At 38.6% G+C, this 11,640-nt stretch overlaps 1 protein-coding gene across 1 annotated transcript in view; it reads left to right on the forward strand.

The window, feature by feature from the left end:
- The window catches only part of ANO1 (anoctamin 1), a 155,601-nt gene extending 146,174 nt beyond the window's left edge, over positions 1-9,427 (forward strand). The window contains exons 28-29 of the mRNA XM_044436660.1: positions 703-808; positions 3,444-9,427. Of these exons, the coding sequence (XP_044292595.1) occupies positions 703-808; positions 3,444-3,704 (367 nt within the window). The 3' untranslated portion in view covers positions 3,705-9,427. The remainder of the gene's footprint in view (positions 1-702; positions 809-3,443) is intronic.
- Positions 9,428-11,640: the final 2,213 nt, after the last annotated feature.

Here is an 11,640-nt window from a genome sequence, read left to right on the forward strand (position 1 = left end):
CTCATTACACAGATACCTGATATTAAAGAGGACATCCTGTATTTGGAGGCTTTAGCTCATCACTAACCTTCCATGGAGTAAGCCCTTTCCGAACAAGGACAGGTGTATGCAGGCACACGCACCTTATTGCTAAAACTTTAACAACTTGAAGACAAAGATGCCAACTGGGCGTATGCTAAGAGTGCAACCAAGCAAACTAATTTTGTCAAGATGTCAGCAGCAAATTCAGTATGCCATGTGTCTATTGTCCTACTGCTTAATTTATCCTAAACAGAGAGTATCATTGTGTGAACATGTTTTAAATTGAGTCAAAATTGTACTTCTTGAGAAATGTTCTTCTGTAAAAACGAAGAACCTACTTGAAGATAAAGCATGGGGTGTGGCGGGGGGACACTTTGCAAAAGCTCCTGCGGGCTGCATTCCCTTGGAGGACAGGGCCCATGATAAAAGGCATGGGGCAAATTGCCAAAGCTACCAGTGTATTTTAGCCTAAAGTTTTTACCACCAGTAACCGAGCCTCAGCAGAAACATTTCAGCCTTTTATAACAGGAAAAAACCTGCACAGAGGCTTAAAAACCATCTGGAAGGCCAGAGTTGACCCCTAGGCTTGAGGTTCTGTACTCCGATACAGCCTTTTGATGTCTGATACGTTATGATTCCCAGCCAGAACCTGCTGATTCTCAATGGCATCCTGTTTTTCAGGTACAAAGATTATAGAGAGCCTCCATGGTCTGAAGATAAATATGACATTGCAAAAGATTTCTGGGCTGTGCTTGCGGCAAGATTAGCATTTGTAATAGTCTTCCAGGTAAAGTATAACCAAGCTGCATTGATACACCTTTCTGTAACATAAGGTAATAACAATGAAATTAATCAAAAATTAGCCAAGGGACTCCAAGCAGTACTTTGAGAGAATTGTCACTGGCTGGATATCCCTTGCCACAACTGCAAGTCCTTTTTCACTCATCATGGCTTCCCCCACCCCCTTTACATTTCTTTTCCCTCAGCAATCACAGTCTCCAATTTGACAGCCAGTTTTTGTGACCTCCATTTTGACAGTCACTGACAGCCCAGCTGGTACACTGGAAGAATTTCCAATGGTTGGCATATTAAAAAAAATTAAAACCCACATTTAGCAACACTTGTACAACCACAGATCTCTGTCATTCTGCAGGTGTGAAAATAAACCTAAAGATGCTCCAAATAAGGTTATTTTTCCTTAACTTTGCTTTCTTTTGGTGGCTGTCATATGTAGGCTGTCAAGAGCTGATCTTTGTGAAAAGAGTATGGTGTTATATAGAGTTAATAGGCCAATGAGTATTTTTGACAGGGATATATATAGCTATAGGTATATATGTCCCTGTCAAAACAATGCTCATTTCCCCATCAAAATCCACTTTTAAAAGGAAGTCTAAGTCTGTATACCCAAAAAATGGATTAAACGAACTTTTTGGACTTTCCCAAACAGTTAATGTCTTGCGGGATACAGAACCCTGAAGACAGACAGGGCACAAAGGAAAAGATGAAGACCTTGCCACAAAGGGGAGTAAATCTTACTGTACCCTTTTCACAAGCCAAGTTTTGCTTTCGATAGTTTTTGAAAATGTATCTGTCTACATTCCTGCCAAAAAAAAATAAATAAAATTATTATTAGCATTTCTTTTCACCTGAAAACTGTGTTAGGTACATTCAGTCTCTTATTCAGTATAAAACTTCAAAAGATGCCTGTGTTTTCCAGTATAAAGATCCCTGTGTTCTTAAATCCACAGTACCTAATTAAGCCATAAGACTAATCTTGTCACTGAGCTTGTACTTTGGGCTCAGAAATCTAGTTCAGGATTGTCATAATACTGTCCACAATTATAATGATAACTTCATTTTTAGTGGCTAAATTCTTGATCTGAGCCAGAAAAGAATTCTTCTCTGACCCCTTCCCACCCAACCTGGCCTCAGATGTACTTTTTTGCTTCTTTTCAAACTACTTCTTCGACTGACTTAAAAAGAGGCTGGAAGAGGAAAGGGAAGGAGTGCTTCCCCCACCCCCCTCAACTCTGCATCTGGCAACTAGGCACTTATACTATTTACAGTTCCCAGAGACTGCTTGTGGCCTTGTGCCACAGAGGAAAGAAGGAAGAGGATTCCCTCCTTTTCCTTTATGTCATGCCAGCCCCCACTGAGGTAAAGAGAAGCACGTCAGGCCTCATTTTTATATAGTATTAAAGCATATTTAAGCCACCATTCAACCCTGTGGATATCAGGACTGTCTCCAAAGCAAAATGCATAACAAAACAATAAAACAAAATCCTCCTAATAAAACAGTTGCGAGACAGCTAAAACAGCAGAACAAATAAAGAGAGTTCAGAGCAGGCCAAATTCAGGTTGCTGTGGAACTAACACAAGTTGTTTCAGAATTCCATAGGAATGGAGCTCAGCCTCTGGTCTGAGCTGGTGGTGAGCTTTGCCCCTCAGTACCTTAAACATGAAGATACATGGATCTGCCTGCATCAGCTTCCTACATCATGAATCCAAAGTTGAAAAGTGTTTGGGGTCTTGTTAGAAAATACACTTTTTATTTTTATTTTATCTTGCATAGCCTTCATATATGAAGATGTAAAATAACAGAAAATAAAATAGTGTACAGACACATTGATGTTTTTCATCCACAAATAGCTGGCTTGATCAGGGCCCTTAGGAACCTGTGTCCTTGTATATTTTGGACAAAGATGTGTATTGCACATTAATTTCAAACAGCTGTGGTTTCTAAAAATTGTTTTGTACATATCAGTCTTAATCCTAGAAGTAATTTGCATTGATTTCGTTGGAGTATTTTGCAAAGCAAGTTTGTTTAGGAATGTAAATTTAAGACAGCATCGCCCAGTTCCCACAATCTAATAACCATGCTTGACATGCTTAGTATGTTGTGTGTGAGTACACAGGAGCAAGCGAGCAAGCAAGCTGTCTCCCTCCCACCCACTTTCATGTATCTAAACAGTTCGTGAACGCTCCTTTCCTGGGTTGGTGTCATGACATGCAGACTTAATACTCTAGGTTGTTTTGGTTTAAATAACCAAGAGTTGTGGTTAGGTTAAAACTCCAAGTTGTTAAACCATAAACAGTCCAGAGTGACACACTGGGATGTCATACTCAGAATGGGCTGTTCTTGTGTTGTGGATTATTGTTAATGGGATGCTGAAGTTGTGAGTGCAAGGGAGCCAATGCGCTCACTCACAGCTGTTGAAACAATCCAGAAGTTGATATGATGTGTGAACTGGGTCATTCCCTTGCCAGTTAACCACTTTTGAATTTCTATTTATTTCTGTGGGCCTATATTATATATGTATTTAACCTTACTCTGAAATCCATGGGATATCAAAGGGTTTCATTTTGACTGGCCTTCATTTTGACTTTGGTACCATTTTTTTTTTTCAAACTTTGTATTTCAGAACTTGGTTATGTTTATGAGTGACTTTGTGGACTGGATTATCCCAGACATTCCTAAGGACATTAGTCAGCAAATTCATAAAGAGAAAGTTCTAATGGTGGAAGTCTTCATGAAAGAAGAACAGGGAAAGCTGCAGCTTCTAGAAACCTGGAGAGACAAGGATAAAAGGAAAGGTGAAAAATGTAACAACCATAGTCCCAGGTCGTCGATGAGTCATAGAGGAAGCGTGTCTTCCTGTCATTCATGCCACACTGATGTGTAGAAGAAGAAGCTGTTTTTATGCCTGGGCATTCCATTCATAAACAAGCCATTACTTAAACAATAGAACTTGATACTTTAACAAGAATCAAGAATCTTCTGGTGCATGTTTAAGCATATGCAGCCATTTTGCTTATATCTATGTGAGAAATCATATTCTTACAAAAATGGAGGACCATATTTTGTTTCTGACTAGAAATTATTATTTTTTGCACAAAAAGTAATGCAGGGATTTTTTTACACACACATATATAGATATTACATTGTTCGCTTATAACTATCACTGTTTTTATTTTAGAAGGAGGAAGCACTCTGTAGGCTATTCTCTGAGAATTTTATTTTAGCTTATTTATTGAAAAATGACAGAGGTAAGAATCAGATTAGAAGTATTGCTACAATAATGGGCTCCCCATTCCTGATAAGCTATATGGGAGTATTACAATATGCAAAACAAAACAAAAAACAGTATACTGTGGAGTGCTTCCTTAAAAAGCTCTGGCTAAAAAGCTCTGGACTTAAATCTGCCAACCTGTTGTGAGCAGAATCCATGCCGAATCTCCCTGGCTATCTTCTGAACACACTGTTTTTTCTTACGTGCAAGCAGTGGCAAGAATATTTTATTTTTCATCTGGGGCTCTTGCCTCAGCAGAATTCTATTAATCAGTTTGGCTGCACTTCACTCACTCTAATGAACAAAGCAATTGGAGTAGAATTGCTACCTTCATCCAAGTGCTCCGGAGAGCAGCTCACTTGAATATCTTTCTTCTCAATGTGAAAGATGATGGATTTGTGAGAGGGCATTTAGTTCACTAATCTAGAGTGTGTCTAGTGCACATTCCGGAGGGGTCAAGAGGACAAGAAAGAATACTAGCAACAGCACAAATTTCCCCAAGCACGGAGGGGCCTTTTTAAAAAGTGCCCTGAATCAAAGAGCACATGTAGAACTACTGGCAAATCACACTGCCCACCACAAACTTAGAAGCCTTGGAATAGACTGTATAAGTGTATTCTCTGAGCAGTTGTGCTCCCATGTTATCCATAGCAGTTACAGTCAGAAGCCCTCTATCTGCGGATGTAACATCATTTCCACCATCATAGCTCACCGCATCCTTCAGTGCATCAATTTATAACCCAGCAGCCTGATTCCCCAATAAAACATCCAGATATTCTTACTTATCTCTCTTGCTCTCCTTTACAGCAGAATGATCAAAAGGTTGAAGTACCTTCTCCATGAGCATTTGAAATGTTTTACTTTTAAAAAAATAAATGTTATACAAGTTTATACAGTAAGGAAAGGCATGGAGATAGTGAATACAGGCAGCTTTGTACTCTTTCTTTCACCATACTAAAACTCAGGGCCACCCTGTGAAATTGTTCAATGGTAAGTTCAGAATAGGCAAAAGGAAATGTTATTTCACACAATAAGTAATTCCCTTATTGAATCTCCTACCATAGGATTTGGTGATGGAGAGAAGTTTAGCTGACTTTTAAAGTGGATTAGGCAGATCTACCGTGAGCACAGGTCTATCAATTGCTGTTAGCTCTGATAAATAAATAAAACACCCATGCTCAGAAGCTAGGTAGCTCTGAATTTGATGTGCTTGGGCTAGTCAACAGGAAGGGGCTGTTGCTTTTATACCCTGCTTGCAGACCTCCAGAAATATCCAGTTAGCTGTTGTTGGAATCAGGATGTTGGATCTACAGTCTGATCAAATAGGGTGATGGGCTTGCTTAGTCATCTTTTTAAGGGCACATGCAGAATCTGTTTAAGGAGGTTAAAGTAAGCCCCGGCTTATTTTCCTAGAAAAGTTACTGTGTGTCTAAATCCATTTATATTCAATTGAAAATAAGAACCAGAAATGATCTAGTAGAATTAAGAACCATTACAGTTTTCTACAGGGTAAGATTCCTCTGGGCTAATATCAGTTGTTGGCATTCTTAAACAGGAACCCCAAAAATGGTAATGAAAGGGAGGAACCATGTGGACTAGTTTTGCATCTATCTTTCCTCTCTGAACAGCTAAAGCTGAAGGCCCTAAATTGGCATTAAGCCTGCTTTGCAGGAACAGCTGAAGTATGAGGGAGAAAGCATAACAGAAACTGTGATGGGTAATGGTACCTTATAGAATCTGGTATGGAGAAATTCCTAAATATTCAAAGATCTTTGAGGGCTGGTTTTTCTTTTTTTACTGATGAAAAATCAAGATACCCTTTGGAGTTTGGGTGAATATGGGATAGCATTTTCCTTGTATTATTACATTTTGGACCAGGTAATCCTGCTCCAAAAATATCTCTTAATTTTTCTAGTTTATTAGATTATATGCCTTTTTCACATATAAAGCAACACTACCCCAATATACCCCTCCCTGGCCTTTCTATGTAATATATATTCAGGAATACTGGTATCCCACCAGTTCTATCCATTCCAGTGGTTTCAGATATATGTTGTTTTTTAGCACCAGGTGCACCAGTTCCCTTGTCTTGGCCTGAAGGCATTTAATATTAATGTGTACGTTCTTTATACTACATCCCTTGTTTTAAAAAAGTGTGCAATTTCTCTTATGACCAAATGGAGCACCATGAAGAAAGATCCTTTTTCCATATGTTGATGTAATATGTATTACAACAGAACACAGTAGCTTCACTCTAGTAACAGCCCTGTCCAGTCAAACCAGAAACAAGATCCTGGCAAGGAACACCTACATAGCTTTTGAGGTTGGTTTTCACTTCATGTTTTGTACCAGGGTATAGATAACCAAGTACGAAATACACATGCCTCTCATCAAATTTGAAGGGCATACATATGTTAAATTTTATGTATACTTCCATATATTTGGAAACAGCAGATGAGATTGGACACGATCAAGGTTCACAGAAACCATATAGCACTTTTGAGGGTTTAGAGTTCTTGAGACATATTACTTTGTTGAAAAACAAGAGAAGCGTATTTTGTACACAAACATTAGTGCAACATATAAACAATAGTAGTAGCCAGCATGTAACACATGCCGAGGGGCTACCAACCTCCTTTGGTGCTTTTAGGCTGTATATATCCAGTTCCTAGAATGAGGAAAGAAAACGCAGGGGAAATCAGTGTAGGGTTTGCTAGGCGACCATCGCATCCACTCCATGCTATTGCCAAATATTTGGGAGCAGCTGGCACTGGTGACAGGTTCTGGGAAGCCAAAGCACATGACAACATTCCTTCCAGTGCCAGCATCCGGGAAATGTAACCCAGGAAGGAGGGTCTGGATTACAAGTTCTAGACCTAGAACATCCCTGCCAGAACTGCAGTTAAATATAGTGTCAGGTCTACTGTTTTGGACAAGAGTTACGGAGTTGCTGTGACACTATGGTATTACAGATAAGGTAAGCACATTGATGCAGATGGACACACACATGAAAATAAAGCAAAAATGGTAACCCTCCCCCCCCCAGGGAAAAATGAAAAGTCTTTGCTTTTAAAAACTGTTCATATATGTGTGCTCCTAAGAATGCATCAGTTCCAGCTTACCTACACACTCTATGCAGCTGTATCTTAGGGGAAAACCTGTGACTTCAGTCAATACAAATTTAATGTATAGTACTGTCTTCCTATGTATGAGCTGTAGCACATAGTATATTATACAAATTATTCATGTGTTGTATAAGTTGAAGGTGAAATTTAGTTTTAATAGCGAATGAAATTAGAAATAATTTTAGATCAGTTTTATTCACAACTGCCAAAGTCTGGCAATATATTGCAAGTTAACCTACTGTATGGTTTGTTACAAAACCAAACATGCAAGACTGTTATATACCAATAAACATTTGCTGCAAAATAATGTAAAATAAAATCAAAATCACTACACAGTTTTTAATATTTATTAGTTTCAGTATAAAGTAATGAATATTGTAATGAATTCAAGCCTTTTTAATATAATTTGTCCACAAAGCTCCTTATGTGGAAGTGAATTATGTTAACAAAATACTGTCCAAACATGTTTAAAATATCAACCTAACCAAAGATTGTTCTTAATAAAGGGCTTATTTTGTGTATAACTGCTTCTTATATACTGAATTGCAGGAATGTCACTTTTAACTAATAAGAATAAGAGTAATTAGGAAAAAATAATAATTGTAGCCAGCCTTGTCTGCCATTTCTGACTTCAGGATTAACATAAGACAATACAGTTTGTTTTTATTTGACTTTATTCAACAGTTGCCTTTGGAAATAGTAGGAGCTTCTTACAATATGGAACAGCTTCTACACATGTAGGTTGGCACTTCTGCCAACCTATAAGATGTGGCCCATGTGTAGTATGAACAAAGCATTATTTGTCACTTGAAAGGTGACTCCATTTGGATATTACATGAAATTTTTCATTGCACACCACTCCCTGAATTTGGATTAAAATGTTCTGTACCAGAATCAAAAGTCCTCTGTGTAGTCACAAAAACCACCAGTTTGTTTAATGTAAAGACATTTCTTAAACCTTCACTTAGGCAATAGCATTCAAATTATGTTAGGACTGACCACTCAGAAATGCTAATCTGTACAGGTAGCATTACGCACAGAACTTTACACTAAACTGTTGGCCAACAATGTCAGTTTTGGCAGTGTTCAACATCTGTTAGATTGAGAAGGAATGCCAAATAATCCATCCCATCAACACCCAGTACAGAAGGGGGTGTATACAGATGCAAATTCTAGTTGAGAAACTGTTAACTGCATTACATGGGCACATGTGCAAACTTTTTCCATGGAACAAACTTAGGGGAAGCCTTTTCTGATTTCCAGGGGAAGCCGGATTTGCACTGATTGGATGTTTCTTGTGTCAGTCAAAGAACAAATCCCCTGCTTCTCCTGCAGCCATTTTTAAAGGGTGAAACAAAGTATAATTGTGTGTTTGAAAACAAGAACAGCAGTCTTGACACATGAAACAGGTGCAATTGGAAGACATTAGATCTAGAATCTATGCAGCTGCACCTTAAGGTAGAAAGACAGGAGAAGCAGAACTCACCTGACAGCAGAGGATCCTGTGCCCAATTCTGTTGTCATAAATGTCTGCACCTGACAATAGGACTTCTTGATAGCACATTTAGACATTTGCAGCAGGGGTGGGTGAAGGGCAGATCTCTCCAGAAGCACTTGCCAGCCTGGCCTTTGGTCAGGAATGGTGGCACTCGAAGTCTGCAACATCAGTGCAAGACATGATGCATTCCCCCACAAAACAGAGACAGGACTGTATTTATAAGAGCGGACTACATAAGAGAGCCTGCTGTATTAGGATGAATATCAGTGAAACAGAGACATAGTAAAAAAAGATAAGAGGTGTTTTCCTCTTCTTTTCACGAGGAAGAGTTAATCCCTTTTTAATGTTCATCTTATTGTTCTCTCTGGCTAGTTTACATTCATGTAAAATGTATACTTTAGCTTTTATGCCCCATTATTTTCATTAGATGAATGTACTACACAACCATAAAAATTGTATAGTCCATTTCATGCTTGATCAACTCACAATTTTAAAAGTGGATGGATGGCCCAATGTAGTAATATACTCTGAAAAAACAGCGCAAAATAAAGAAATTGTAATGAATGATCTTGAAATGTTGGCCTAATACTGACATTCCTGTAAATGCTATATACTTAGAAATGTTCATTAGTTTCTGAGATCATTAAATAATAACAACTGCTTATGCTTGTTTTATAGTTTCTTTTGTACTGCATTTTTTTGAAAAAGGGTTTTGTATATAATGCTGTATTACTACCTAGAAAATTATATAATGCTCCTTTTCATGGAATTTTTTAAGAAAAGTAAATGCATAAAAAGCTGCTTTAGTTTTTTGTTGAATATTTATTTGTATAACTAATATCCATTCATTTTCCCTTTCAGACAAATGTCATTCACATCATTCTATAGGGGTCAAAAGAAAAAAAGTATTGTTGAACTTGGGACATGTAATAAGTCAATGAAAGATGACTTTGTTTTAAATTTGGGGAGGCAGCACTTCATACAACTTTGCTGCTGCTACCTACAGTGCCTTCAGACAAGGCTGTTTTCATGCAATCTCCTTGCCTCAAGTCATCAAATTTTATAGCAGGTCCAAGTACAGTAAAACCTTGGATTGCGAGCATTCGTTCCGGAAACATGCTTGTAATCCAAAGCACTTGTATATCAAAACGAATTTCCCCATAAGGTTCAATGTAAATAAGGTTAATCCGTTCTGTAACTTTTTTTTTTTAATCACAAAAATTTGAAGTGGGCGCGCTTGGGGGGGGGAGATGGGCACGATTGCAGGCGCGCTCGGGGGGGAGGCGGGTGCGATCGCGGGGGCGCTCAGGGGGAGGTGGGCACCATCGCGGGTGCACTTGAAGTGGGGAGGCGATGCTGTACTCAAACCCACAGCGAGAGAAGAACCAGGGCTCCGTTGTGACATTGTGCTCGGCGGGCAAAGCACGCGTAATGCTCGTACTGCAAGACATCACTCATTTATCAAGTTAAAATTTAGAAAAACTTTTTGCTCATCTTGCAAAACACTTGCAGACCAAGTTACTCGCAATCCAAGGTTTTACTGTAATGTCATAGTGCATGTGTAACTTTCCCATGCTTTGCCCACTATTTCTTCCATCATTTTTCTTTTCACACAAAAAAATTGTTAAGGAGGAAAAGACAGAATATCAACAAGATGCCTTTTGATTGGTAGTGTTAGGACCCATCAATCTAGGAGCACCCCTATGGAAAAATTACAAAGCCTTATGGCACCTTACAGGAAAAAAATTGCCATAAGCTTTCCTAGTCAAAGGAAACTTACACTAGAATAAATTAAGTTTGTTAAGGTGCTGCAAAACTCTTATTGTTGCTGTAATTATTAACAGGTTGTCCTCTGGAATCTGTGGGGGCAATAGTTCTGAGCAGAAAGGAGCAGATCACCCTTGATTTAAAAAATCTGAACATAATAAGTATAAATATCAATACAGCCTATGTCATTCCTTTCTTGGTGTTGTATCATGCTGTTCGGATAGTAATCTGTGGGAATTTCTTCCTTCCAAAATTACAAAGATACTTCCTACTATCCCCTTCACTCTGCCTTACTGATGGAGCCATGCATCCATGGAAACAAACTTCTGTAGCCGGTAGCCGCCTTCCTCAAATGCCACTGCCTTTATCTTGATGGTATCTACATCAGGCACTCCCCTTGTTCCTTCTCAAAATGATTTTACAATTTGAGAATGCTTCAACAATATTACACACTTTGCAACAGGAACTGTAAAATAGGAGAGTAGCAACCCACCCAACCACCCCTGCAAAGGACAGACAGACAGACAGACCACTTCTAGAAACCAATGTGTGTTTTAATTTCCACTACTATGATAGTCATGGAGTCAAAAAAACCAGGACACAAATTTTCTCCACCACCCTGCATTGCCCCTATAGGCCATGATAAATCTAATAAAATTATATGATACAGTAATGTATTTGTATGCTTAAAATCAAGATCAGCTAATATGCTATTTACCTTACTTGTAGGATACATTCAGCTTAACTATGGAAGCTTTCTGTTCAGAGATGGTGTGCCAGGTGGGAGGTGCTTTGAATGTGGGGGTGCCCCTTTTGAATAATTGAGTAAACCAGCTTGTAAGTTGGAAAGCAAACACTGACATAGACAGTTATGGCCATGGTGTCCATCCAAGTGGCTATTTTTGCCATTTTGTTTGTTTATGAAAGAGTATAATTTACATAAATACTTTCTACTTGTCAAGATTTTTTCATGACTTATTAAGCTGCTTTGCACATCGTAACAAATTATGGGTTAATTAATGTGCAATTTGCCCTGGTGCTTACTGTCTACATGCCACTACCATTCTGAATATGCAACCTCCAGTCAGCCCAGCTGAAGGTCGCTCAGCAATGTCTGAATCCCAGTGGTGCAAACAACTGGAACAAACTGCTATTTGTC

The sequence above is a fragment of the Varanus komodoensis genome, unplaced genomic scaffold (genome assembly GCF_004798865.1).
Source record: "Varanus komodoensis strain SLA01 unplaced genomic scaffold, ASM479886v1 scaffold3, whole genome shotgun sequence".
Taxonomy (NCBI): domain Eukaryota; kingdom Metazoa; phylum Chordata; class Lepidosauria; order Squamata; family Varanidae; genus Varanus; species Varanus komodoensis.